Consider the following 27,776-nt stretch of genomic DNA (forward strand, 5'->3'; position numbering starts at 1 on the left):
GAGCCCCTAAATTCAGTCAACCTCACAGCTGCCTCCATCCTGGCCTCCCGCCATTTGGTTTGTGAGCCTTGCTTGTAAAAAACCACCTTGCCCGACACAAATGAGCATGCCTGCTGCCCTGTTAGAGCCACCCCTACGTACATCTGGTACTCACTTGGAAGTGGCCAATCCAGTGTGCAGTTTGCCCAATCCCCCCGACTTCCCCTCTTCAGTCTCTTGCATCAGAGGTGGGCACTTAGAAGGGCCCCATGCTCGTTTCAATGCTCAGTTGCCAATGTCTTGAAATTCTTCATCACTTTTGAACAAGGAGCCCTATTTGATTTTACATAGGGCCCCACGAGTTAACTTTGCACAGGGTCCGGGCTCCATGCGTTCCCTCATGGTGGGATTTGCGATTCCACTTCGTTGCTCCAGTTCCCAGGGCCCCCTCCCCCATCACCCACTCCTTAATAACCCTTCCACTCACCCCCTTCCCCTATGCTCTTCTCTCCCACAGGAGGCTTTTTTCCCAGAGGCAGGGAGCCATACCCGTGCCAGCTGGGAGTTGTCTATTTGCTCCCCATCTGAGCTCTCTGTAAAATCCTGAGAGCAGGGATTCACTTGACCTGGAACAATGCCGACAACAGGAGTGGCTTCTCTTGCTTCTAGCCCTCAACCCCCAACATTCTGCAACTGTGTCTCAAACCAGCTTCCAGAGGCCTCTGAGAAAGCTACACCACATAGCAAACAACAGTCCAGCAAGGGGAGCCTCAGATCTGAGTGACGGAGGACTCTGCCTGTGTCCTCAGGTACAGCCTGCTGAACGTCCAGCAAAGGCACGTCCTTGCCTCGGGCTTCGCTGCTTCTCCTGGAAAAGGTGAATTCCAGCCCTCTCCCCACCTCCCCCAAGGGGGGAATAACACTGAATAAAGCAGCTATAACCTCAGCCTTCACACCCACAAAATTTAACGTGAGAAAACTGCCCTGGGGGGGAAAAGCTGACACAAGGGAAACTGACATACAATTTGACAATGGAGAGTCCAGGTGTGGGTAAAACTGATTTATTTTTGGAGCACAGTAATAGTTATGCAACTAGGAACATTTCATTCACCCCCATCCCATTCATGTTTTGTGTCACAAAGACATACCAAGACTTTGGAAAGAATTCCAAAGGGGATTACATTGAAATGTGCTGTTTCTTCACTTGTTTTTGTGCCTTAATCACAGTGCACCAAATAAAATAGCTTTACAGCTTACTAAAACTCAAACTTGTCCTCAAAGGAAGCAGTTTAAACATTTCTAACTGTAAATCAGCAATGCAACGATTCCAAGTCAGGACACAGACCCAAGAGACAAAAGCAGCTCTAACATAAAGCTTGTCTTGTCAAAAGAAAAAAAAAAACCACACCACCATGAGGGGAATCCAATTTGCCTAGAAAGAGTGGGTCTTCTTCAGGACTGCAGTCCCAAAATATTAAGATACAATTGTGGGTGTCGTCTTTGGGAAAAAAAGAGGTGAGGAAGAGATCTGACCTAAGCCGCACTAAGAATCTGGTTTAAAAAGATGAAAGGGCTCACAGGGGACACAAGGTCTCTGTATCTCCAAAGGAAACATTTACCCCACTGAAGGGGGCAGGAGCAGATTCTCCGGGGGGTGCGCCAGGCTGTGCCAGCCATGCCCATAGGGAGCACGTGCCAGTCTGCAGGAGGCTTGCCTGGGTTGGGAGCTGGTTTTCCACTGGGAGGTACCTCACACTCTCCTCATGAACAAACCAGCCAAGATCTGTGAGCTGGACTCATAACCCTGAGTGAATGGGTGGACGCCACCCAGAGATGCCAGGGCCCCTGAGGACTCAGGGCCCGCGTCCTGGCAGCACTGTCTCATCTCTTGTCCTTTGCAAATGAGTGGGCCCCTTCCCCCCAAAATTCAAAGCAGTAGTTAGCTAGGAGAAACAGCCATGGTTGAAGGTGGCGAGAAACCTCCATGACTGAGGCTCACCCCAGCTCTGACCAACCCCCCAGAGGTTTCTGAGCAAAAGTCCTGACTCACAGGGCTTGGGCTCAGCTGTGAGGGGTAGCTCAGAAGGCTTGGCCAGTATAGGGCCTGGGCTGGAAACTGCCGTGATGGACGGCTGAAAAACAGGGACGCTTAGCCCTGAGTCAAGGGGCGTGTGTGCCGTGTGCCTGCGTGTGTGGTGTGCGTGTGTGAAGGGTGTGAGGGCCCCGGCCAGATGCCCCTGCCACACCCCCACAGACCAGCACAGCCACGTAATCTCAGAGTGACAAGTGGAGCCCACACGTGGAGGCTAGAACTGGGTTCCCCTCAAGAGGTTAGAAACAGCTCATGTGAAAACCTCCTGATGCCAACATCTGCACCAGCCAACTGACTACCTATTTCAAACGTGATTTGATGTGATGAAATTCAAGGCCATTTACCAGTTTTCCACCTTTTGGCCATGGCTGCCAAGGGCATACAGGCACACCCATAGCTAACAAAGGAGAGTTTCCCACTTAGCCTGATTATGTGGGGTGTGTCTCTCTTCCACTCTATTTCGGGTGTCACCCACTAAATTGATCTTGGGACCCACTTGTGGCTCCCAGTTGCAGCTGGACCAAAACAGCCCTGGAGTGTTCTGGACAAACCCTTGGAGCCCTAGTGGGCCTTTACAGTCTTCAGGCACGAGAAACCACTCCCTCTATGGAAGGCAACCTTATTCTGCAGAACACGGACCTCCAGCAGCAGCCCCTGTGTGGTCAGGGAAGGTCACCAAGTGCCACCGTGGGCACCGCAGAGGGTGAGGAAGCTGGCCTCCTCCAGGGAACGGACCATCTTTAAAGGAAAGGGGGCTCCACAGGGTGGGCCAGCCCAGATGCCGGCTGACCACGGCCACCAGCCCGGTGGGGTCGCAAGGCAAGACTGGGACAGCACATGTGGTGGCCTCGATGAGCTCCTCAGGGCTTCCCCACGGGCGCACCGGACCTCTGGAACCTCTGGATAAGGAGGATGAGCCTGGCGATGTCGGAGAGCTCGGGGAACAGGGCCATGACGCTGTCCACCTGGTGGGGCGGGAAGGTGCTGCAGAGCACGGTGCGTGCCCTGGCACGCGAGTCCACCTCGGGGGCGGCAGCCTGGGGCACGGACCCTGAAGCCCCCCCGAGGGCGTCTTCATCCCAGCGCGACCCCGCCCAGGCCGAGCGGCCCAGGAGCCAGCCGGCCCCTGGAGGAAGGGCCCACGGGTCGGCGGGCTGCCGGCGCGGGGGGCGCCGGTCACTCTGCGGGGCGCCGGGGCGGTATCCGCCCCGTAGGCCCGGTGGGCTCCGGGGGCTCTGGAGGCCGGGCGGCACTGGCGGGGACGGCGCGGGCCCGGGCGCCACCCTGTCGGGACAGGGCGGCCTGGGCGCGCGGCCGCTGCCGGGGCCCCGAGGGGGCGGGCAGAGGGGCCCCGGGTCGTCGCTGAGGACGAGCCGCGAGAAAACGCCTCCGAGAGTCGCCACGTCGGCCGCCCGCGCGCTCCCCCGCTGCGCCTCCTCGCCGCCCGCGCCCCGCCAGGCCAGCGTTTGCGCGCGGAGCTCATCGGCCACAGCCAGCTGCGCGTGGTGCGGCCTCTCCGGGTGGTAGAACTTGCACTTGATGCCGTAGGTGCATTTCTTGCCTGGAAGGGGCGGGGCAGGGGGAGAGGGCTCCTGGTGAGAGACCTTGGGTGGGGAGGCCCGGTGTGGTCCGGGCAGTGCCCGCCCTGCGCGGACTTTCTCGTTGGAGATTCCTCCGGGAAGGCCCCGGGGCCTGCTGCAGACTTGTCAGGTTTAGGGCGGGACGAGGTGGGGAGAAGTGCCCTGGGGCGCAGACAGGACGAATGAGGGTGCAGCACCCTACTCCTCGTGGTTATTTCCCACTGGACACGGTACCCCAGTGTTACCCGCCCAGCGCAGGGGGACTGTTGTCTGGAAGTTCCCATGACCAGGGACTGAGACCAAATCTCTGGATCCAATGACCTTCATTCAGCCTCCACTTCCCCAGAGACACTGTGGATCCAGCCAACCTAGTGGCGGGGGGTTGGGAGTGGGCGCTCATGACATAGGATTCTGCCTCCAGTGCTGACTCAGTTTACCCTACTGTCCACATCCCTTGTGCTAATCATTGCCCTCCCCTTACAGACTGTTTTAACAGAGGTGATCAAATAATTTATCATCCAAACCAGGGCCCTTCTGAGAGTGGAAGGGAACAGGATGGGCCACCTCAACGTGTGTGTGTGTGTGTGTGTGTGTGTGTGTGTGTGTGATCACCTTAATTCTAACAAGAAATGACTCTGAGTGTCACTTACGGCATCTTAAACTTCTATAGGCACAAAAAACGAGGCCTGGGGACATTAAATAACTTGCCCAAAGCAAGCTAGTGAAAGAGCTGGCTAGAAAGCTAGCGTCCCTGGAGGGCTCTGGGATAGAATCCTTAATTCTTAATGGATAGCACCAACCAGAGTCCCTAAGGGTAGGTAGGGGTTTAGGTAAGACTGTGGGGCAGGATGTGGGCACAAGGTGCCAGGGGAGGGACTGAGAAAGGAGAGTGTGGGGTGCACACAGCATCCCTGCTCCCTGGATATGACTTTGCTCTGTGTGTGACCCCTGCATCCAGCCCTCACAAACCGCATGCAACAGGGGTCCAGGATGGCAGTTCACCGTTACAATAACCCTGTCAGGAAACTGCCATCCAGAGAGGGTAAGTTACCTCCCCCGGGGTCACACAGCTGATTAAGGGCAGAAGCCGGGCTAGAACCCAGGCTGCGGACCACCCAGCCAGAGCTTCTGACCTGAACAGGGCCCACGAGGCGTGGGGCGCTACCCACCATAGGGGCAGTGTTGCCAGGACGGCTCTGGGGGCTTTGGCTTCCTGCTCAGGAAGTTGCTCAGGGTGGGTCCCCGACGGCCCAGGGGATCATCAGGAGGCATGAACCTGGAAGACAAGCACAGGGGAGTGACTGCGAGGCCCACAGAGACCCGCCGCGGGCAGCACCAGGTCTCTTGCCGTCCAGGACTCTTCCTCCCACCCAGGGGTTGTCACAGCGTGTTAGAGCAGCACAGCTCCACACTGACCCGCACAGAGCACAGCACTGACAGATCCCAGGACAGCAGCCCCTGGGCCTTGTCCAAGTTTTTCTCCTGCTGAGTCAGCAATGCCAGAATCACTTAGCAACTCCTGGAAACATGCAGGCTCCGGGCTTCACACCAGACCTGCTTAATCAGAACCTCAAGTTGTTCAGGAATCTGCATTTTAACAACTTCCCAGATCATTTTTATCCACTAAAGTTGAAGCATAATTGCACTAGGTCTCCCCTGGGGCCTAGTCTGAAAGCGACTCTAAGCTGCATTCCAATGTCCTCAACAGAAGGCTGGAGACCTCCGGGGGGCCCGGGGGACTCTCTGGTCCTGGGAGCTCCATTTCTCCTGTGTTGCCCCACAGGTCTGGGCCTCTCAGGTTGGGGATGAAAATTAACAGAGTTCAAAACGCCAGCTGGTGGGTCAGAGAAGAAGCGGATCCGGGTGCAGCCTGCACACAGGTGCTGCGGCACACACAGCCCCAGGGCTCAGCGCAGGCTCCACCCTCCTCTGCAAACCATGGGCGGGGGTCACTTTGTCACTCTCTGACACCACCCTGCCCCCCGCCTGCCCCTTCCCTTCCCTGGCTTTGGTCTGAGGAGGAAGGGAATGCATCCTCGATGCCCGCAGCTCAAAAGGGAAAACAACTTTCCTCAGAAGGGAAACTCCCTCGTTCAGCACAATCCACTTTTCATATGAATACTTTCGTTCCCAGGAGGCACTTCCAGGTCATACAAAGGTTCCACTAGAGAGGGAGTGCATTCTGATCGGGGGCTTGTATTTACGGGCTGGTTTCCCCCTTAATGTCAAGGGTCACGCTGGGGTCCCACCGTGCAGACCACATCCCCCAGGCCGGCCCCGAGCTGGGTGATCCCTGGTCCCGGGTAGCCTCCGTGGCTCAGATCCCAGCTACACAGCCGGCTTCTCAGAGTTGGGCCCTGACCAAGAATCCAGGGAGCCACCCAGTGTACTTATTAAAAGTTCCCAAAGCCGTCACCTCCTGCTCTTTCCCGGGCCTCACAGCCGGGAGCTGGGCCAGGAGGGCCCTATGGACGTGCCCTGGGCACGGGACGAGCGTCCTTGCCCACAGGCAGGCGTCAGGCTCTGCCCTCTGGCAGTCGGGGGACCTTCGGGCAGGCCCTGAGCAGAGGCCAGTGTGTCAAGAGGACTTGGCCTGGACCCCAGGCTGTCACCAGGTCAGAGGCGGCCATGATCCATCAGAACTCAGTGAGGATTTTCGGGATCCGATGGTGCCAGCCTTGCCAGATTCCTCCGGGCCTGAGCCAGAGAGAGGGAGCCTCCAGCCTCCTGAATGTGGAAATGACCATGGGGGATACTGCGGAGTAGCTGCTGTGACCATCCGCCCTGGGGCTTAGGAGGGTACCTCTGCCTCCTTGGCTGTGGGCCAAGGGGTAGTGGGGGCAGCAGTACGCCCTGGAGGCACATGTCCTGGCCTGGCCTGAGAATAACCGCTACCACTAGGGGTACATACAGTCCTCTCTGGTCCTCACGACCATCTCAGAGGTAAGTGTGACTGATCCAAGGGCAGATTATTCAAGGTGAAGAACATTCAGCCCAGTGAGGTTAAGAGCTTTCCTCACCACACACAACCAGTAAGTGGCAGAACCTCAGTTTGAAACCTCATCGGCTGCTTCCAAAGCCCTAGCCCTTCCCACCACACACACAGCCCCGCAGCCCTAGCCCTTCCCACCACACACACAGCCCCGCAGCCCTAGCCCTTCCCACCACACACACAGCCCCGCAGGCTCCAGGTCAGGGGCTGGTCTGCCGTGTGCAGGTGGCCTGATAAAGCAGCCACGTGGCCTCTGTCTCCCCATCTTCCCTACCCAAGGGCTGCAGCCATTTATACTCACTCACTCAGTAATCTACAACTAGTCACTGGGTGCCTATGATGCTCCAGGCTGGCTGGAGCTGTGGCACATAAGACACATACAGTCCCTGCCCTCACGGAGTCGGGGAGCTTGTCCCAAACCACATTCCTACAAGCCAGTGAGAGAGCCCAGAATGAGGACCGAGCTACCATGCCTGGAACAGAAATCGGAATGGGAGTGACGTCCCAGCCTGCTGTGCCCTCCCATCTTGTCCCACCCTGTGACCACGCCCACCTTGCCAGGCTCTTCAGCATGCCCCAGGACACCTGCAGTGGACCAGCCATCACACCCTGCCCACCTCAGCCCCGTCTAGGGACTCACCCAGCACCTGCTAACTGGTCACCCAGCACCTGCTAACTGGTCTGTGTTTTGTGACCCTGACTTCGTCCTCCTTTCGCTGTAGCTGGTTGGTCCAGGGGGGAGCTGACCCAGGAGAAACACCCTAGGGGACAGATGAACCAACCAGATTCTCTTGAAAGTGTCAACCAAGACGTATTAAGACAGAGACAGTTCCAAGATCTTTACAGCCCCAAAGAAAAGGTGATGGTGCCCACTCCCATCCGTAATTCAAAACTTTGAAAAAAAACAGACAGAAGCATAAAAGAAGTGAAAGGGAGTGCAACAAAGTTCAGATTCACCCCATGATGACAGTTCCAGTGCTCTTATTTGAAATGTTAAATTCTTCAAAAATAAAAACAAAAGAAAGGTCCCCCCAAGGCCATGCGTCAGGCAACTGGGCGCTGGCTCAGCTGGATGTGGGCGTGGGAACAGAAAGGTCACAGGACAGTTGGGACAAGACAGGCCCGTGGGGGAAATCTGGTCACGAAAGAGAGGAGGCAGAGAGGGCCAACAGAGAGATGTGCGGCGGGGAAGGGGCGCGGGCGGCCCGGGGCAGGGGGGCTCTGAGCCCGTGACTAAGCCCCGCGGGGGGCCCCGTCACCGCCCCGCCCCCTACCCGCCCCGGGACCCCACGGGCCACACGCACCGGTCGTTGACGAAGGAGAACATGAGCAGCCTCTGCTCGATGAACCACTTCCACTCGGGGTTCTCGCTCTGCAGGTCGCGGTAGTTGTCGTTGGAGACGATGACCCCGTCCTGCTCGTAGGCCACCTTCACGATGTAGCGGTCGTCGTAGCAGACCACGCGCTTGCCGCTCACCTTGCGGGACGGCGTGTACACCAGCACCGCCTGCCTCTCCAGCTCCTCCAGCACGTGCTGCTCTGGGGGCCGCAGGGCGGGGACCGCATGAAGCGCTTTCTCCGAGGGACTCTCCACCCCCAGAGCCGTCCTAAACTCCGGAGCAGCTCCGGCAGCTCAGGGCTCCTCTCTGATCAGCTCGCCCCTCCCGCCCGTCCCCGCCTCCCTCCTCCTACTCCCCCTTCCCCTAGACCCCTCCCCCCTCTCCCCCCTCCCCCTCTCCCCTATGGCCCAGCCTAGCAGGCGAAGAGCAGGGAGGTCTCGAGAGGAATTTGCCAGCAGCCTGAGGTCAAGTGGGCTCTTGGCTTCTGTCCTGCCTGCGTCATGACGGGAGCCCTAAGGATGGTGCCCAGCCAGGGAGACGCACTTTGGAAGGAAGAGTGAAGCCACAGCTCTTGTCGTTGTGATGGTTACCTGCCCCGTGCCCCTCCCACGGTAGACACAGAGGCCTTCTTCTGGAGAAAGACATCCCTATTTTAACTAGAATCCCGGCACTTAGGAATTACCAGGAGCCCTGCATCCACCTGGAAGAGTGCTGCCGGGGCCCTTAGCGGAGAACCACTGCCCCCCCTCCCATGACACAGGAGTCTGCTGGGACACCTTCAGGACGGAGCAGCCCACAACTGACAGCTCTGAGGGACACAAGAATGTCACGCAGAGAGGCCGGGATTAGGAATCTGCAGCCTACCTTCCGCTCTTAGCGCCAGCTCTCGGGTTTTTCACCCCTCTCTGAACATCAGGTTTTGCACTTATAAGATGAGGAAGATGACTCCTGCACCTGCCTCACAGCATCTGTGGGACGACTGGACCAGCGCATGTGGGGAGAGACCCCAAGAAGCCAGGGAGGAGGGAGTGTGTCCCGGGAGCTGCAGACGTTACAAGGTCTCTTAGCAGGAGCTAAAATCTGCATCTCTGGACGGCCTACTCTTTGATCTTAGTTTTGCCTTCGGAGACAAAAGAAATCCCTTCCACACGAAACAGTTACTCCGCATGTGGAAGATTATTAGCATATTCGTCCTCGTCCCCCATGTCTCAGTCCTTTCCTATATGACATGGTTCCCAGACTTTTCAAAAGTGCATAATGCATGTATGGTACAAAGAATAATTTTTTTTCAAAGCCGTGTGTGTGGTGATCTTTTTTTTTTTTTTTTTTTTGCGGTACGCGGGCCTCTCACTGTTGTGGCCTCTCCCGTTGCGGAGCACAGGCTCCGGACGCGCAGGCTCAGCGGCCATGACTCACCGACCCAGCTGCTCCGCGGCACGTGGGATCCTCCCGGACCGGGGCACGAACCCGCGTCCCCTGCATCGGCAGGCGGACTCTCAACCACTGCACCACCAGGGAAGCCCTGATCATTTTGTAATGTATAAAAATATCGAATTGAGACAGGAGGGAAGGCGGAAGGACACAACTATTGAAAGAATGACACATCCATTAAGAAGAACGGGATGCGACAAAAACTGGTTAGAACCTACTAGGCGCAACATGGCAGAACATTAGACTTCCCTAGACCTTGAGCCTCATTATACCCTTATTGTAATGCATTGACTAAATGACACTATGACAGGCACCATGACAGTTTCAAGGCTAGCCATAAAAGGCCAAAAAGTAGGGGTGCCCCAATTCCTAGAAACCCCTGCCCCTTCTCCAAGACAGTTAGAATATTCCTCCCACTCGTTAGCCGCGCCCATAAAAACTAACCACTCCATATCGCAGGGCCGGCTCTCACCCTCTGAGATGGCCCACACTCTGTCTATGGAGTGTGTAGCTCTCTAAATAAACCTGCTTTCACTTTACTATGGTTCACTCTAGAATTCTTTCCTGCCCAAAGCCAAGGACCCTCACTTGGTCGTCTGTCCCAAGGACTCACTCAAGACCTCAGACATGACTATCCTCTTGTGTCCCATTTTTCCTGCAACAGAATCACTACGTTGTACATCCGAAATTAATACAATACTGTAAGTCAATTATACTTCAATTTAAAACCACAATTCATTAGTTAAATGCCATGTGTGCGGTACTCCCTTTGAGAAATAGAACATGGCCCGTGCTTTGAAGTCCCCATTGCCCCTCGAAGTTTGCATCTCCCTCCACTCCCTTTAAGATAACCCAATTTTGAGAACTTTGTGTTTATAATTCCCTTGCTTTTATTTTTTTAAATGCATATATATGTACCCTTCAAAAGGACAATTTCCAATGTGATTATGAGCCTCCAGACTTTATACAAATGGAATCACCTTGCACATACTCTTGGGTGACTTCTTTCCTCATTGAACATTGTGTGCATGAGGTTTGGCCATGTCATGACTGTCAGTTTTGCACAGAAGTCTCCTGGTACAGAAGGACAAGGGTACATCTAGGGTCTGTCTTAAGGAGTGATATTGCTGAGTTGTAGGGAAAGGCACTTTACAAGGTAACGCTGCATTGTTTTCCAAAGTAGTTATATCAAGTTACTACCCAACACAGCGTCTAAGGCAACCTCGCCAGCACTTGGCATTTGCAGGGTTTTTTAATTTTTCCCAGTCTGGTGGGTGTAACGTGGCCTCTTGCTGTGGTTTTATTTTGCATTTCTCTGGTCACTAATACAACTGAGCATCTCTTCATATGTTTATTGACCATTTGTGTTTTCTCTTCTGTCAAAGGCCTATTCGTGCCTTAGCACATTTTTCTATATATTTGTCCTTTGTCTTGGTCTTATTAATTTGGATAAGTTCCCTATAGATTCCAACAGGAATCCTTCATCAGGGATATGTGATATATGGCCTCTCCCAGGTTGAGGCTTGTCTTTTCGTTTTCTTGTTTTTGTGGTATTCGCTAATGAACGGAAGCTTTTATTGTAATGTAGGCAAATTTATGACTCTTTCCGCTGTCTCTCTGCATTTGTTGTGGCTTGTTTAAAAATTCTTCCCTACCCCAGAGTGAATTCCCTACTCTTTATCCATTATGTATCGCACAATATATATTGCACAACATTGCACAGCTGTTGAAAGCCACCATTCTCCATGTTCAGACCATAAAGAATAATCTGGGACAACTGGTCCATGATGAACACAAGTGTTCATCCCCCCTCCTTCTCATAATCCCATTGAAAGAGAAGGGAAGCAGTACAGAAGGGGTAGGGAATCCATAAGCACATTAAAAATGGGCTTGGGGACAGCAGCAAACCCAGGATTTTGACAAATTTTAGGAAGACAGAAAGCAGGTAGGATCAGAGACTTCCCTGGCAGTCCAGTGGTTAAGACTCCATGCTTCCAATGCAGGGGGTTTGGGTTTGATCCCTGGTCAGTGAACTAAGATCCCACATGCCACGCGGCAAAAAAAAAAAGAAAGAAAGAAAGAAAGAAAGCAGGTAGGATCATATTGATCCTACAGTACAAAGGGAACCACAGCCCAGATGTGCATGGAGGCTGAAGAGGAGGTAGAGCCCCTTCCCTGCAAAGTCCCAGCGCTCTCCAGCAGGAGTGGCGAGTCAGCAGAAGTCGGATTATTAACTGAAAGGCTACCATGGGGCAGCTGCATCCACCCTTTCTGGTCCCTATCACTGTATGGAAAGTGAAGATATAACTAGGAAGGAGGAGGTTCCCATGTGGCCTTTGACCTCCTAAAGTAAAACCATCATCCTCGTGGCACTGGAATGTGTGGTGGGCAGAGGCGTCCAGCTGCCTGCCTGCTCTGCGCAGGGTGTGCTGAAGTGAGCTCTCCTGCTCAGCACATTCAATGGTCAGTCCTACCTTTTAGGGAAAGATCCAAATACCAGGAGAGGAAGCCCATGGCAACTGCACAGGTACGTATTTAACCAATCTGGTTCTTTTTTCACAAGTAAACACTGACAAGCAAAGGATCACCAGACTTTTGAGAAGAAGACTTAACAGCACAAAGAGAGAGAAAGAGAGAGATGAACAAACAGAACTGACCCCAGAAAAAATAAATATGATTCATGGAGCTTCAGAGAACTTTTTTAAAGTCTGTATTAGTATAGAAATAGTCAAGAAGATACCGTATCTGTAAAACAAGAATAGCGTTTTACTTAAAAAACAGAATCCGAAAGAGAAGAAGAAGCAACTGGTAACCACTGACAGAACTGAAAACAAAACCAGCAACTTTTGGTTAAAAGGCTGGAAGAAGAAGTCAATGAAACCTGCCAGGATCACGAAGAGGTCGGCCCCAACATTGCGGACTTGGCTGACATGATACCAGCAGTGGCTCAGCATGTGACTTCTTATAAGAAAGTCAAACAAACAAAAAACCCTGTTTATTTAAACCACCTGTTCTATTATTTGTAGCTGAAAATATTCCTAGCTGATATAAGAATTAAAAATAAAGAATTCCCTGGGTCTCGTTTTCCTTTGTTGTTTTTTTTTTAAATGAAGAGATTGAACTAGATATTCAGTTAATAAATATCACTGGACCAAACGGATGCCTCTTTCAGTTCCTGTATTCTACTAGGGGTGGGATGCAGACCCAATCTTTCTGCAGAGTGTTAAAAGTTATAAGATTCTATTATTTTTGGAACTTAATCTTTCACACTAAAAGAGTAAATACTTTGTTCATTTATCTATCAACAACTATTTATTGGGCGCCTGCTATATGCCAGCTGTTACGCTAGGTGACAGGGCTCCGGCAGGGCACACTCATGGTCAGTGCTTTCATGGAGCTTATAGTCCAGTGAGGAAGACAGACATCATCAAACAAGCGGTAAGCAGATAACTGACTGTGATTTTCAGGAGTACTGTGGAGGAAAGGTGTATAGTCCCTCTTGAGAATGTACCTGCTCCAGCATACCTCTAATCGGGGTATCAGATCTTGGTGGTTCTTTCCTCCAGGAGGGGACAAAAACTTTGATGTAGGTGTGTCCTCTGTCCCTGAACCAGTCCACAGCCAGCTGGATTCCCCGGCAAGAGAAGGCTTCTTTATTTCCATGACTACAATGAGAAAACAAAGACATCTGCAGAGAAACAGGAAGGGTTCCTCAAGAGTGACTTTTCCTGGGAATAGCCTGGATCATAGTCTCATAATCAAAGGGAATCAGGCAAATCTGCATTTTAAAAATAGGTCATTCTTTGCACAAAATATATCCCTTAATTGGAACCAATTAGTTTGTGATAATATGTAGAGGGTCTCCGGCTCCAAGGGGAGTGCATTCCAAGGATTAATAGACAAGATCCTCTTATTAACTGAAGCTAATATGGATCAAGAGAGGGTTGTCAGGGCTTCCCTGGTGGCGCAGTGGTTGAGAGTCCGCCTGCCGATGCAGGGGACACGGGTTCATGCCCCGGTCCGGGAAGATCCCACATGCCGCGGAGCGGCTGGGCCCGTGAGCCATGGCCGCTGAGCCTGCGCGTCCAGAGCCTGCGCTCCGCAACGGGAGAGGCCACAACAGTGAGAGGCCCGCGTACCGCAAAAAAAAAAAAAAAAAAAAAGAGAGAGGGTTGTCAATGTGATATTGGTCTTCCCAAGTCCAAGTTAGGGTGCCAGTGTGCCCCACGAATTCCACTGTAATCACCCATCAGTGGAGGCAGGAAGGAGAGGGTAGTGTGGCTGGAGGCTCAAGACCAGGCAGGGGGACGTCCCTGGTGGTCCAGTGGCTAAGACTCCGTGCTCCCAATGCAGGGGGCCCAGGTTCGATCCCTAGTCAGGGAACTGGATCCCACATGCTGCAACTAGAGATCCCGCATATTGCAACGAAGATCTCATGTGCCACAACTAAGAGCCAGAGCAGCCAAATACATAAATAGAATAAATTAAAAAAGAAAAAAAGAAAAAGACCAGGCAGGGTCTTAGGAGCTAGAAGATCTGTCTACTCCTAAGAACCATGAGAAGCTGTAGAAAGATTTTAGGATTTTAAGACCAGGGGGTATATGTGATGTGATGAGATGTGATCTGATGTATGTTTCAAAGAGTTCAACCTGGCAGCACAGAGGACAGTAAGTTGGAAGGATCCAGAGTAGGGGGGACACCAGTTAAGAAGCAGTTGTAGTCATCAAAGCAAAACCTGATGGTGACCTGGACCCAGCTGGTGGTGGTGAAGAGTAGGTGAACCTGAGGGATAGTTAGAAGGTAGTATCTCCAGAATGTGGTGATTGACTGGGTACAGGGGTGATAGGGAAAAAGGCACTGAGGAGACTTCTGACTTGTATAAGGGGATGGAGGGCTCCCTGAGACAGACTCTGTTTGGGAGGAAGACAGGATTTAGAGAAAACGATCCTGAGTTTGGTCGTGGACACATGGCGAGTTGGGAGGAGCCTTGGTGACCTCTAAGTGGAAATATTAAATAAACAGCTAGGGTTCAGAAGAGAGGTCTGGGTGATAAAACATGTGAGTCATCTGTTTAAACACCAGTTGGAGCCACCGCGTGGAGAGAATTGCCTGGACAGAGAGTGAGCATCCAGGGGCTGGACCTGAAGGAGCCCTGGAACCGAGCAGCTGATTGCAGGTAGAGCAGGACAACCAACGAAAGAAACAAAGGCATCTCTCAGAAAAAAAGCGGGGGGGCTTCCCTGGTGGCGCAGTGGTTGAGAGTCCGCCTGCCGATGCAGGGGACGCGGGTTCGCGCCCCGGTCCGGGAGGATCCCACATGTCGCGGAGCATCTGGGCCCGTGAGTCATGGCCGCTGAGGTTGCGCGTCCGGAACCTGTGCTCCGCAATGGGAGAGGCCACAACAGTGAGAGGCCCGTGTACCGCAAGAAAAAAAAAAAGTAAGAGAAGGGGGTAAAGCAGAAGAGGCTGCACCGTGGAAGCCTCAGGAGGAAGGCAGCCAAATGCTGCTCTGAGGGGTCAGTGAAGCCTGAAAACACCCCTCAGACTTCATGAGTGGAGGTCAGCAGCATTTTGCTGGAGAGGGAGACAGGTACATAGATTTGAGATACTGAGAATGCAGACTCAGTGGGACTCGGCCGTGGTCTGGCCTCAAGACTAGCTCACCCCCTGCTCACAACTTCCACCCAGCCACCGGCACTCCCTCAGCCCTTTGTCCTGACCATGCATCTCCCTTCACTCCCATCACAGGGCCTTTGCACCAACTATTTCCACTCCTCTCAGCCCAGCCCATTCCTCCTTCGGCTTTATCGTCACTTCCTCAGGAAAAGCATCCCCTCACCTCTAAATTCCGTCAGATTCCCCTGTTAGGAGTACTCACAGCACCATCCTTGTCCTTCCTGGCACTTATCACAGTTGGACATGCACACTCCCCCACGGGATGAATTGGGCCTCCCCCTTTCTAGAGCATAGGTTCCTGTTGCTACCCGTCGTTCCCAGCACCTAGCATGGTGGTGCCTCATAATTGGTAAGGGCTCAATAAAAACATGCTGAAGAAATGAATGACTGAGAAGAAACAGGTCTTATGAGCAGCCAGAAGAGAAGCAGCCCAGGCACAGGGAAGGGTTGGCTGGAAGGACCCTGGTGCAGGAAAGGCTTGCGTGTCTAGGGACTTAAAAGAGGACAGTGCGGCTGCAACCCGTGGAGCAGGCGAAGGGGAGGTGGGAGGGGCAGGGCTGGGTGCTTAGAGAGCCAAGGGTCCCCATGGCCCTCGCATCCTCTCCACGTCCAGGCAAGGCCAACACATCAGATCTTCACATTTGTGCTTTCTCTTGTGCGTGGCTTCTTCCACTACTTTCTCAGAGAGGATTAGGATAGGTCCAGGTTTATAAAGTAAAAAAGGGAGTCTTAGAAATGCTAATCAGGGGCTTCCCTGGTGGCACAGTGGTTGAGACTCTGCCTGCCAATGCAGGGGACATGGGTTCGAGCCCTGGTCTGGGAGAATTCCACATGCCGCGGAGCAACTGGGCCCACGAGCCACAACTACTGAGCCTGTGCGTCTGGAGCCTGTGCTCCGCAACAAGAGAGGCTGCGACAGGGAGAGGCCCGTGCACGGCGATGAAGAGTGGCCCCCGCTTGCCACAACTAGAGAAAGCCCTCGCACAGAAACGAAGACCAACACAGCCATAAATAAATAAATAAAATTTTTTTAAAAAAGAAAACATCATGAAGTCTTAGTATATGACACCATATGGTAAGAAGTCATTAATTCTTTAAAAAAAAAAAAAGAAATGCTAATCAATGGTGTTAGAAGTTGGGCTTTGTGGAGATTCAAGAGAACTCTAGATTCCTGTAGCTCCAGTGACGTATCAGGAACCAGGCCTCACCCCCCTAGATCTGTAGGGTCTTCCAGCTTAGAGAAAATAGCCCTTTGGCCGTTGTCGCTGAGCTGTGAGGCTTATGCAAACAGTAAGGAGAAAATATCAACAGGGGGACTTCCCTGGTGGCACAGTGGTTAAGAATCCGCCTGCCAGGACAGGAATAAAGGCGCAGTTGTAGAGAATGCACTTGAGGACTCGGGGAGGGGGAATGGTAAGCTGGGACGAAGCGAGAGAGTGGCATGGACATATATACACTACCAAATGTAAAACAGATAGCTAGTGGGAAGCAGCCGCATAGCACAGGGAGATCTTCTTGGTGCTTTGTGTCCCCCTAGAGGGGTGGGATAGGGAGGGTGGGAGGGAGACGCAAAAGGGAGGAGATATGGGGATATATGTATATGTATAGCTGATTCACTTTGTTATAAAGCAGAACCTAACACACCATTGTAAAGCAATTGTACTCCAATAAAGATGTTTAAAAAAAAGAGTTTGTAGTAAATGTAATTTCATCATGTAGAATTACATTATCTACTTAATCCATTATTACTGAACATTTACGTTATTCCCAGTCTTTTGCCATCATAAATAATGACATAGTTAACATCTTTGTGCATAAAACTCTACTTGTATTTCAAAATTATGTCGTGAGGATAGATTCCCTCAAATTAGAATTACTAGGTCAAAGAACCTGAGTACTTTTATTAAGGGTGTTGATACATATTGCTAAATTATCTTACGGAGAGACTGTCCCAATTCACATTCCCACCAGTTGTGTATTAGAGTACTGCGTCATTTCAACAGTTTGGTAATTTTATTGGCAAATAATGAAATCTTGCTTTAATTTGCATTTTTTGATTACTGATGAGATTGAACGTTAAAAAATATATGTTCATTAGCTATTGTTTTTTCTCTGTGAATTTTCTATTCATGTTCTTTGCTTATTTTTCTATTGCATATCTTTGGGGATGTCTGTTTTTTCTTTTACTTGTAAAAACACTTACCTATTAACAATATTAAGCTTTTGTCATATTATTGCCAATGTTTTTTCTAGTTTTGTTGGACATGTAATTTTACAATTCTTGATATGCAGAAGTTTCAGATTTTTACATATTTAAGTGTACCAATCTTTTTCTTTGCAGTTTCTTTTTTTTTTAACTGAGTTTAGAACATTATTACTGATTCAAGGATATGATAAATAATCAACTTTGTTTTCTTTAGTTTTATGACTGTTTTTCATATTTATCTTTTTAGTATTTTAGAATTTGTTTTGTGGTAGAATGTAATATGCAGCTCTAAGCAATTTTTCTCTTTCAAAGTAGATAGTTGGATTCTGTACACAATTGATTGAATAACCCAATTTCTTTCCCATTGACTGGTGGCCCTTTCTTCATCTTATATTACTTTCTTTTGTAGTCAAGGGTCTATTTCTGGGGCATTTCCTCTCCAATGGTTTGTGGTTTTTGTTCTCAAGTAATACATTGTTTTAATTATCAGCAATAATACTACTTTTATATCTTCTTTTCCTACAGTTAATACCCCTTATTTCTAATTCAGTATTTTTAGTTAGACTAGGATTTTTTTTAGAAGAGTGTCTAATAAAAATGGTAATAGTAAAAAAAAAACCACAAAAAATAAAAGAATCCACCTGCCAATGCAGGTGACACAGGTTCGATCCCTGGCTCAGGAAGATCCCACATGCCGCAGAGCAACTACCATGTACCACAGCTACTGAGCCTGCGCTCTAGAGCCCACAAGCCACAACTACTGAAGCCCACGTGCCACAACTACTGAAGCCCGCGCGCCTACTGCCCGTGCTCCGCAACAAGAGAAGCCACCGCAATGAGAAGCCCGCGCACCGCAACAAAGAGCAGCCCCCACTCGCTGCAACTAGAGAGAGCCCACGTGCAGCAACGAAGACACAACACAGACAAAAACAAAAACAAACAAATAAATTTATTTTTTTTAAAAATCAATGGGGCCTTCTGTGGTAAAAAGGAAGAGGAAATGGAAAGCTAGTCCCTTCGGCCCCAGCAGAAGTTGCAAAACAAGGAGACGGAGGGAGAATGAGGGGCCACTCACAGTGTCCTTACCCTGCCCCCCAGGCCTGCCCCACTCGCTGAGCCATGAGGGGACGGGAGGGCTGGCGACACCGCGATGGATGTGAACAGGAGGCTGAAGGCTTTTCTCTCAGCACAGCCTGGGTCTATCGCAAGCCTCTCAGAGAAATCGTGGTTTCAGTGGGTGCAGCCTCCCACAGGGCTACAGAGCTGCCGTGGAGGAAAGTGGCGGATAGGTGAACCGGAAGCGACACCCCTGGATCCCTTGCTTCCCCGGGCCTGGAGGATTTCACGCAGCCTGGGAATGGACAGCACTTTAAGCCAGCATGGTTCCCCAAAAGGACAAATGGGACCGATGACCCTCTCTGTTGACCATTCCGGAAGCCAGGCCAGCCCATTGCTCTGCAGAGGAGCCCGGTGACCGTCCCAGACCCCTCTGCCAGACAACACCAGGTCTCAAAAGCCTCCAGATGCCATTTGGGAGAGGGGCAGGGGAAGGGAGAGGAAACACGAAGCCTGAGTCCTCCAGAAGACAGAAGACACTGAGCTATCACAGACGGGCAAGTGTAAAGTTTGCTCCTTCCCGCTACCTAGAAGGTGGCGAAGAGATTTCGTCTATCATAGAAAATAAGGTCTGTGCTCTGTGCACACTGCAGCAGTGATGTGAACATCTGATGATACCCACACTCCCAGCCCGCCCCCGAGCATATGTATCTCTTGGCCGCAGCAAAGTGCCCACAGTCCATTCTCAAGAAAACATATCGTTGCCACAATTCTTTTAAAATTTGTTTCTCTGGCGTGCCACGTGGCATGCGGGTTGCAGGATCTTAGTTCCCCGACCAGGGATAGAACCCGGGCCCCCGGCATTGCGAGCGTGGAGTCTTAACCACTGGACCACCAGGGAAGTCCCTAAAATTTGTTTCTTGATTGCTCTCTTTTCTGTGACTACCTATCTGTCTTTAACTGTTCAAAAGCCAACTTTCCATCCCTGATGCCTTTGATGGGTGTGTGACTTGGGACAGGGGTTGGGAGGTATAAATCTCACACCCATCAGAGGTATCAGGCACCCCATCCCTGTGAATGGGCAATGGGGAGCAGGGTGACGAGTTCCAGTGACTCTAGAGGCAGGTGGAGGGGAGGCAGTTGGAGGTGCAGAGATTCAGGAAGAGAAGAGCTGAGGAATGGGGCCACCACCAGCTTCATGCAGCAGAAACTGGCCCCACGGCCTCTCTGATACAGGACTCCAAGATGGCAGACCCCAACCAAGAGGCTCCAAAGGACAGATACGTACCCCCCAGACCAGTGGAAGATGGAGGGAGTGTACATCTTCCCATCAGTGTGGCCAGTATCTTCCCTCTCTCCCTCAGAGGTACCCTCTCTTCCAGCCTGAATTCCAGGCACAAGGAGGTTGGGGACTGGCCCTGAGAACCCCTAAGTTGGTCTCTCTGGAATGGAGGATTTTTCATTCAGGTCCACCGTTTTGCACACACTCTACCCCAGCCTCATGAGCCTTCTGGTCTCTAGAAATGTGAAGATTATCTATGTTCAGTCCTTGCCATGTCTTTTTTTACCAACCTCAAAACCCCATCATGGCTGCCCTAGTCCTGGCCACAGAAAGCCCTGAGCAATGGCAGGGTTGATGCCACAAGCAGGGGTCACCTCCTCACCACGTGGGGCTCTGTTTCTAGGAGACGGCAGAGCTCTCAGTCAGGTAATAAAGTTCAGCGGTCACCCTGGAAGCCCACACCCCACGTACAAATGGGAAGTACGTTAGCCAGAGGCACCCCTTCCCCTGGGCTGCTTCTCCGCTCGCTCAGCATGCAGCTGTGAACATCCCCGTCAGCAGGGCGCTGTGCTGGGGGCCTGGGGAGCAGTGAATGAGGCAGACCTCACCCCAGCTTCTTGGAGCTCATTCTTAACAGAGTCCTGTGTATCTGACCACTTTGCACGTGTGCCTAATTTAATCATTGCAAGAAGCCCTTGAGGAAGTGACATTGGCCCCATTTCACCCTTGAGGAAACTAAAGCAAAGCCATGTGCTGGCTTGCTGATCTCAGAGCCTAATCTGTTGGGCTGCAAACTCTTCCTTCCCATCTCGATTTATTCCTGCCCCTCTCCAGTCTCTGCTCCTGGGACCCAGACAGCAGCTCCTTCGGAGGAAAAATTACCACCTGTCCACAACACTGTAAATCAACTGTTCTCCAATCAAAACTTTAAAAAATTACCAGCTGTTAAAATGCTCGAGCTGGGGGAGGGACCTTAGCGCTTATTAAAAGCCACTGAGAACCAGTTTATCAGGCAGAGAGCTGAGCGCCAGGCCTCGGGAAAAGGAAACAGGAGTGAGAGGATTTGAACAAAGGGAGGTGGTAACGGAAGTGGGTAGGTACCTGAGGCAAATCCTGCCTGACAAGTGTGCCTGGGCAGCCACCATCAGCGCGTAGCCATTTACAGTAACTGACAATCTAAGTGAACGCCCCTGTATCATTAACTGTTGCCCAAGAAGTCTCTGCAGAAACCAGCAGACGGTCTTATGAAGAGCGAGGCGGTGGTTTGGGGGTGGGACGAAAGGAAAGACAAGCGGAGATTCCTTTGGGGTGTGAGATGTAAAGGTCTAACACTGATTGACTCTGTTTCTTACTTGGGGTTAAACTGCAAACACTCTGAACCTGGAGTTTCTAGCCCTTCCACCAAGAGATTTCCCCAGCTCAGGTCAGCAGGGAGACAGGGGGTGACCTCTGAGAGAGGGTGCTCCCTCATCTCATAAAAGGAGAAATGGGTGCAGACTTAGGTGGGAACCCAAGGCCAACGTTGGTTGGAGTCCATTCAGGGGCTGAGAGGCAGGTTGGACCCCCAGCCCAGGAGTGTGCCCCCTACACCCACTGAGAGGGGCCTGATGAAAACCTCCCATTGCCAACCTCAGCTCTCTCATCACTGAAGATTTGTTTTTCCAGAATACACCAGATTCTGTTAAGGTTTTTAAGAGTTTAAAAAGGTAAACAACAAGTCAAACAAAAAACCCTGTACACCCCCAAATGAGGAAACACTCAAATGAAACCCTTGTCAAGGCCAGTAAGAGGATGTGAAATTATCAGGTGTTTTTTCCCCAGGCTGAAAGCCTTCAACTCACTCCTTTCCTAAATTTGCCTACAGAACATACACCACTGGTACTTGTCAGTACGTGTGGGTATTTGTGAGTTTGCCAGGCAAGAAAATGTTGGCAAGAGTCGGCAGCGAGAAGCAACATTCTTCCCAAACACCACGGCGCAGCTGGTCACATGCTTTCAACGAAAGTCACCTTTTTAAAACCTCTGGACATTTTTCTTAAGGCCAAGCGTACAGCGACTCCAGTGCTCGGCTCACAGCTTCCTCCTTCCTGCACATGCCCACATGCACATACACGTACGCACACACCCCTGAAGGTGTAGGGACTGAAAATCCGTCTCTGTGCTGCTGGTCAAGCAGAGCCACCATTCAATGCACATGACCTTCTGAGGGTTCCCAACAGGCTGGCAGCTGCAGGAGGGGCATCCTGGCCCCTGGTGAGGGAAAGGGGTCTGGCGTGTCCTGTCTGCAGCGGGCACGTCTGGAGCTCATCGTGCCTGGGGAGGACTTTGGGCAGCACAGGAAGGCTCTGGCCCCGGAATAAAAGTTTATGGGGTCAGGGTCTCCCACTCTGAGACCAAAGATACATGGAATTAGCAGCCCAAAGATACACAGTGCTGGGGAAATGGAAAGAGCACTGAAGCCAGAGCCTGGCACTTACTGCTCTGGGACCTGTGGCAAGTTACTTACTCTCTCTGAACCTCTGCAGAAGAAGAGACATTCCTTTATGAGAAAAATGCATCTATTTCTTTCACACATGCATAAAGTAATCACCCTGAGTCCTAGAATGTTAGAGATGAGAAAGTACATAAGATTATTATTATTCAGTCCAACCTCTTACCTGTATAAACAGGGCTCAAAAAAGTCAGGTGACTCTATTTACAATAGCCAGGTCACGGAAGCAACCTAAATGCCCATCGACAGACGAATGGATAAAGAAGATGTGGTACATGTATACAATGGAATATTACTCAGCCATAAAAAGGAACGAAATTGGGTCATTTGTAGAGACGTGGATGGACCTAGAGACTGTCATACAGAGTGAAGTAAGTCAGGAAGAGAAAAACAAATATTGTATAGTAACGCATATATGTGGAACCTAGAAAAATGGTTCAGATGAACCGGTTTGCAGGGCAGAAGTAGAGACACAGATGCAGAGAACAAACGTATGGACACCAAGGGGGAAAGTGCGGGGTGGGGTACTGGGATGAACTGGGAGATTGGGATTGACATGTATACACTAATGTGTATAAAACATATAACTAATAAGAACCTGCTGTATAAAAAATTAAATTACATTTAAAAAATTTTTTTAAAAAGGTCAGGTGACGCATGTGGAGGTCACACAGTAGGTAAGCTGAGGAGCTACAGCTGTACCGTCCATTATGCAGACACTCACCACATGTGGCTATTTACACTTCAAGTTAATTCAAAAGAAATAAAATTGGAAATTCAGCTCCTCTGCCACACCAGCCACATTTCCAGTGCTTGGCAGCCCCATGTAGCAAGCGGCCACCATATGGACCACCATATGCGGGTAAAGAACTTTCCATCGTCACAGGGAGCTGCGCTATTGGGCAGCCCTAGGCTAGAGGTCACAACTCAGATCTTCGGACTCTTAAGCCCTATGTTCTGTCCCCTGCTCCTGACCTCCCTAGCTTCCTACGTGAAATACAAGGATTTCAGCAAAACTACGGACAAGCATGAGGCCTGCTTCCCAGGTCCCAATCTTACATGCCTGCCACTGCAACTTAGAATTCACATTGAAGTTGACCCACCACTTAGGAAATGATAAATGAAGCCATTGCTCCTGCTTGTAAGAACCAAATAGACTCCTTTTGTTGTTACAGTGAGGAGATGGGAGGTTTTTGGAATTGGGTGGTATGGTCCTTTCGAAATGACTTGAACAAGATGTATGCTCTGAACAAATACATTCCCACTTATTTTAAAAAGCACTTGGCCAGTGACCCTCACTGCCGATCTCCAGAGAGCAGCCACCCCAGGCCTACTAGGTTCAGCCACTACAAATAGACTTGGGCTACACATTCTGAGGCTCTGGGGAGAGGAGCCCATGGAAACTCCTAGAGTGATGGTATGGTCAGAGCACAAGGCTGGAGGCCAGGGTCTGATGGAGCCAGTGTTGGTCTTGGCCAAGCCCTTCTAGGCCCTTCCTGTGCTTTTTCCTCTCTCAACTCAGATGGTCAGAGGCAAGGACAGATGACCCCCTCTCACATTCTCTGTGCTAATGGAGAGGCTTAGCGCCCTGCCGTAAAGCATGACATTATCTAGAACTGCTCATTCTACATCAGTGTTTCTTTACATTTTGGGGATCACAGACCTTCTAAGTAGCTATTGGAAGCTGTGGATCTTCTCCCAAGGGAGCCAATATATGTATACAGATTCTACTTTTTGTAAATCATTTCAGGCCACTGCTGGCTTTGAAGATGGAAGGGGCTATAAGCCAAGGAATGTAGGTGGCCTCCAGAAGCCGGAAAAGGCAAGAAAACATATCATCCCCTAGAGCTTCCAGAAAGGAACACAGCTCTGCCGACACCTTGATTTCAACCCAGGGAGACCCAGGCCAGACTTCTGACCTCCAGAACTACGAGACGATACATTTGTCCTGTTTTAAGTCACTACATTTGTGTGGTAATTTTGATACAGCAGCAATAGAAACTAATACAGATTTTTTTGGTCTTTAAAGAGCCACTGAAACACAACTTCCCAAAGATAATGAGAAAAAAAAACATGGCTGAAAAGTCAGGCTCTTGTTCTCTGTGAGCAAAGGCAGACACAGTCCCAGGCTCCAGGGGACAAAGCCACAGTCAGCAAATCGGCAACAGGCACCCTATAGGATGCTGCTGCCAACAGAAGACACGCTTCTCACCTGCTCAGGGCAGAAAGGACATGCATCCCAACCTGTCTTTTAGGCTCCTCCCCACTCCTTCCAGGACCAGACAGCACATGAAGCAGCAGTATCTTCAAAAACAGAGAATGGCAATGCCTGTGATACTACAAAACTTCAGCGAAGGAGAATTTTCAGAAACCATGTTTCTGAGGTTAAATGAGTTTTGAGGTCAGCAGATAACGAGTAGACACCATGCTGGGTTTCAATAATCTGGCCCCTCTAAAGATGCACCCCACACTGGGAGCTATCCTTTACAAACGAGGATCTGGCAGAGCCTGAGGTCAGGGGTCCTCTTGAAACTCTGGTTGGAGGACATGGGAGGTGTTATTGTAGGAGAAGGAGCGGGTGTGGATCTGAACATCAGACCCCAACTCTCTCCCAGACGTGCCTTTGAACAAATTAAGTCCCACCATCAGGGAGCTGTGAAATTTCTCTTTTTGTTCCTAACTAAGGGGATTCAGGGAGGCAGGGGAGGGGATGTTTGTGTATATGTGCATATATGTACGTACACACCCTGAGAACACACACAAATACATGTGTTCTAGGTATCTGAGGTCGTTTTTAGGCAGCACAAGTCTGAAAGAATTCATGTTCTGACACACACATGTTCATAATAAGCCTGAGAGATGGTTTCCATTTGTAAGCCACAGACTAATTACAATCGTAGGAGGTGAGGGCGGAGTGGGACTAAATGGATTTACCCAGAACACGTCTAGGTCATGTGCAAATAGAGGACGTGATTTAAATGTGAATTCCAAGCAGCAACAGAGACTTTCATCAAAAGAAAACCCTCCACCATCACCCTATTGTAGCCGTTCCTAAAAAACGTCTGGTCCCTAGGGCCTCCCTGGTGGTCCAGCGGCTAAGACTCTGCGCTCCTAGTGCAGGGCGCCTGCTTTTGATCCCTAGTCGGGGAACTAGATCCCACATGCCACAACTGGGAGTTGGCATGCCGCAACTAAGAAGATCCCACATGCCAGAACACACACGGCAACGAAGATCCTGCGTGCCGCAGCTAAGACCTAGTGCAGCCAAATAAATAAATAAATAGTAAAAAAAAAAAAAAAAAAAGTCTGGTCCCCAAAGACAGAATGCTTTCCTGTAGCACCTGAAGTAGTTGTTTTACCCTGCAGCCATTCTGCTCTTTTGATCTGGAATCGGAGAGCTCATATAATCTTAGGACTGGAAAGGTCTTCGATTTAAGCAATATCATCTTACTTTAAATACAAGCCAGGGACTTCCTTGGCAGTCCAGTGGTTAAGATTTTGCCTTCTAATGCAGGGGGTGCGGGTTTGATCCCTGGTAGGGGAGCTAAGATCTCACATGCCTCACAGCCAAGAAACCAAAACGGAAGCAATATTGTAACAAATTCAATAAAGACTTTAAAAATGGTCCATATCGAAAAAATCTTTACATGTAACCCATGTCTTTCTACTGATGTCTAGAGGAAGAGATGCCTCATCCAGACCAGGCAGAGGCCAGGCCCCTCTCAGAACCCAGCAGACTTTCTTCCTAGGATGCTCAGAACCTACTGGATTCTTTAAAATCCCTTTAACTCCCCCAGAGATCTTGAATTAAGCAGGATTTCAGAGTCTCACCTATCTGGTGCCTCCACAGAGCATGTGTGAGAATGCCTTACAGACGGAAGGACCAGCTCCTAGGCCCCAGGGAAAAGGCAGGGCTCCATTGCCTATTGACATAATCAAGGCCAGGGAGACTTGGCTGGCTAAAACTTGAATGAACGCTTGAATGAACTTGTCCTACACACCAAGCAGGGCATATTGGAACTACCCCCAAGCCTGGGCCATCTTGAGTTAACCTTTCCACACTTCTGTCCTGCAGCGCCCAATCCAAAGTGAGCCCAGGGACTTCCCTGATGGCGCAGTGATTAAGACACACACACCCCCAGTGCAAGGGGGCCAGGTTCGATCCCTGGTCAGGGAACTATAGATCCCACATGCATGCCGCAACTAAGGAGCCTACCTGCTGCAACTAAGACCTGGCGCAACCAAATAATAATTTTTTTTTTTAATTTAAAAACAAACAAACAAAAAAGCGAGCCCAAATTTTCACGGAAAACCACTCGGTCTGTCAGCCAAAGAATACCCTGTTGACACATTCAGCGCCGATAACACTGCTCTTCTCCATCCACTGTGGCTCAGCTTTTGGAAACGGACGTGCGTCTATTTGTAGCTGTGAGTGACCGACTTCCTATGGCTCTGCCCTTTGCTGGGCTGCAGCTAAGCCAAACAGTAAAATAATGCGCTTGTTTGGGCAAAGCCTCCTCCGTGCCCAGTGCGGAGTGTGGGTGAGGCTGCAGAGCTTCTCTCTCAGCTGAACTTGGCCTCTCCAGGAAAGATGAGTTGGGGCGCGAAGCTCTCATCACCGAAACACACAAGATGCCAATACACCAGTATAACACTGCCTCTAGAGCTCAGGGGCCACAAGCACACCTCCCGCACCCAGCTAGGGAGCCACTCCACCACCAGGGCCGCCACCAGCACAGCTCACAACCCCCAGCAGAGGGCTTCCAGCACGGTTCAAGTATCACGTTTTCCCATCTGCTTCTCATAACCTTGAGGGGAGTAGAAGAGTTCTCTCTTGACCTGTGTCACAGAGGAGGAACCTTGAGATACCCCAGCTTTCCCAGAGTCACACAGCTGGTCAGGGACAGACACCAGACAGGGAGCCATGCTCACCAAGGCCCAGCTCTAGGCTCTTCCCCGATTATTCCTGAGTTAGTACGATAAAAGCTGCCGTTTGTTGAACACTTACTTTGTGCCAGCACTGCCCTAGGCATTTCTGTGCAGCTCCAGTTCTTACAATGACCTTCTATGGAGCTTGTAGACCAACGTTACAGGTGGAGGAAGTGAGGCTCAGAGGGGTTAACTGACTTATTGAAGGCCACACAGCTACTGAGGGATGGAATGGGGATTCCAAGCCCCATCCATGGGCTCCAAAGCTCCTCGGACAGACCCACCGAGAAGAAGGGCAGTTCTCCCCGCCCGCGGTTAGGGGACGAAGAAAGCTACCTCATTGCCACGTTGCTGCCGTCGATCACTATGGGTCGCAAGGAACTGGCTGGGCCTCCTCTGTCCTCTTCCGGGTCCGCCCTCAGCCCGCGCTGGGCAGAGTCGGGGTTCCCACAGGAGCCCCTGGGAACGAGCAGGGGCGCGGCGCTGCCCTCGTGGGCACTGGGCCGGCTGCCCGTCTGGATCAGCTCCTGCAGCACGTCGTTGACCAGGGCATCCTCGCCCAGCTTGCCCAGCACCCTGACCACATCCTCCCGGCCGTAGCCCAGCTTCTGGAAGAACTCCATCTTTCTCGAGCGCTCCATGCTGTGCCAGCTGGGCCCCCGTGAGGGTCCTGCCGCCGGCCTCCTCCTGGCAGAGCCCTACCGGCATGAGCTAGAGAGAAA

At 51.0% G+C, this 27,776-nt stretch overlaps 1 protein-coding gene across 1 annotated transcript; it reads right to left on the reverse strand.

The window, feature by feature from the left end:
* Positions 1-1,024: 1,024 nt before the first annotated feature.
* ZC3H12D (zinc finger CCCH-type containing 12D) lies at positions 1,025-27,776 on the reverse strand. Its single transcript, XM_022558937.3, has 5 exons — positions 27,391-27,776; positions 12,940-13,079; positions 7,948-8,182; positions 4,821-4,927; positions 1,025-3,632 (listed from the first exon to the last, which is right to left on the reverse strand). Exons 1-5 carry the CDS (start codon positions 27,693-27,695, stop codon positions 2,932-2,934), a joined length of 1,488 nt encoding a protein of 495 aa, XP_022414645.2. The 5' UTR covers positions 27,696-27,776; the 3' UTR covers positions 1,025-2,931.

Source organism: Delphinapterus leucas, chromosome 12 (assembly GCF_059928025.1).
Source record: "Delphinapterus leucas isolate spDelLeu-1000000601 "Yukka" chromosome 12, BTC_Dleu_Yukka2, whole genome shotgun sequence".
NCBI lineage: Eukaryota > Metazoa > Chordata > Mammalia > Artiodactyla > Monodontidae > Delphinapterus > Delphinapterus leucas.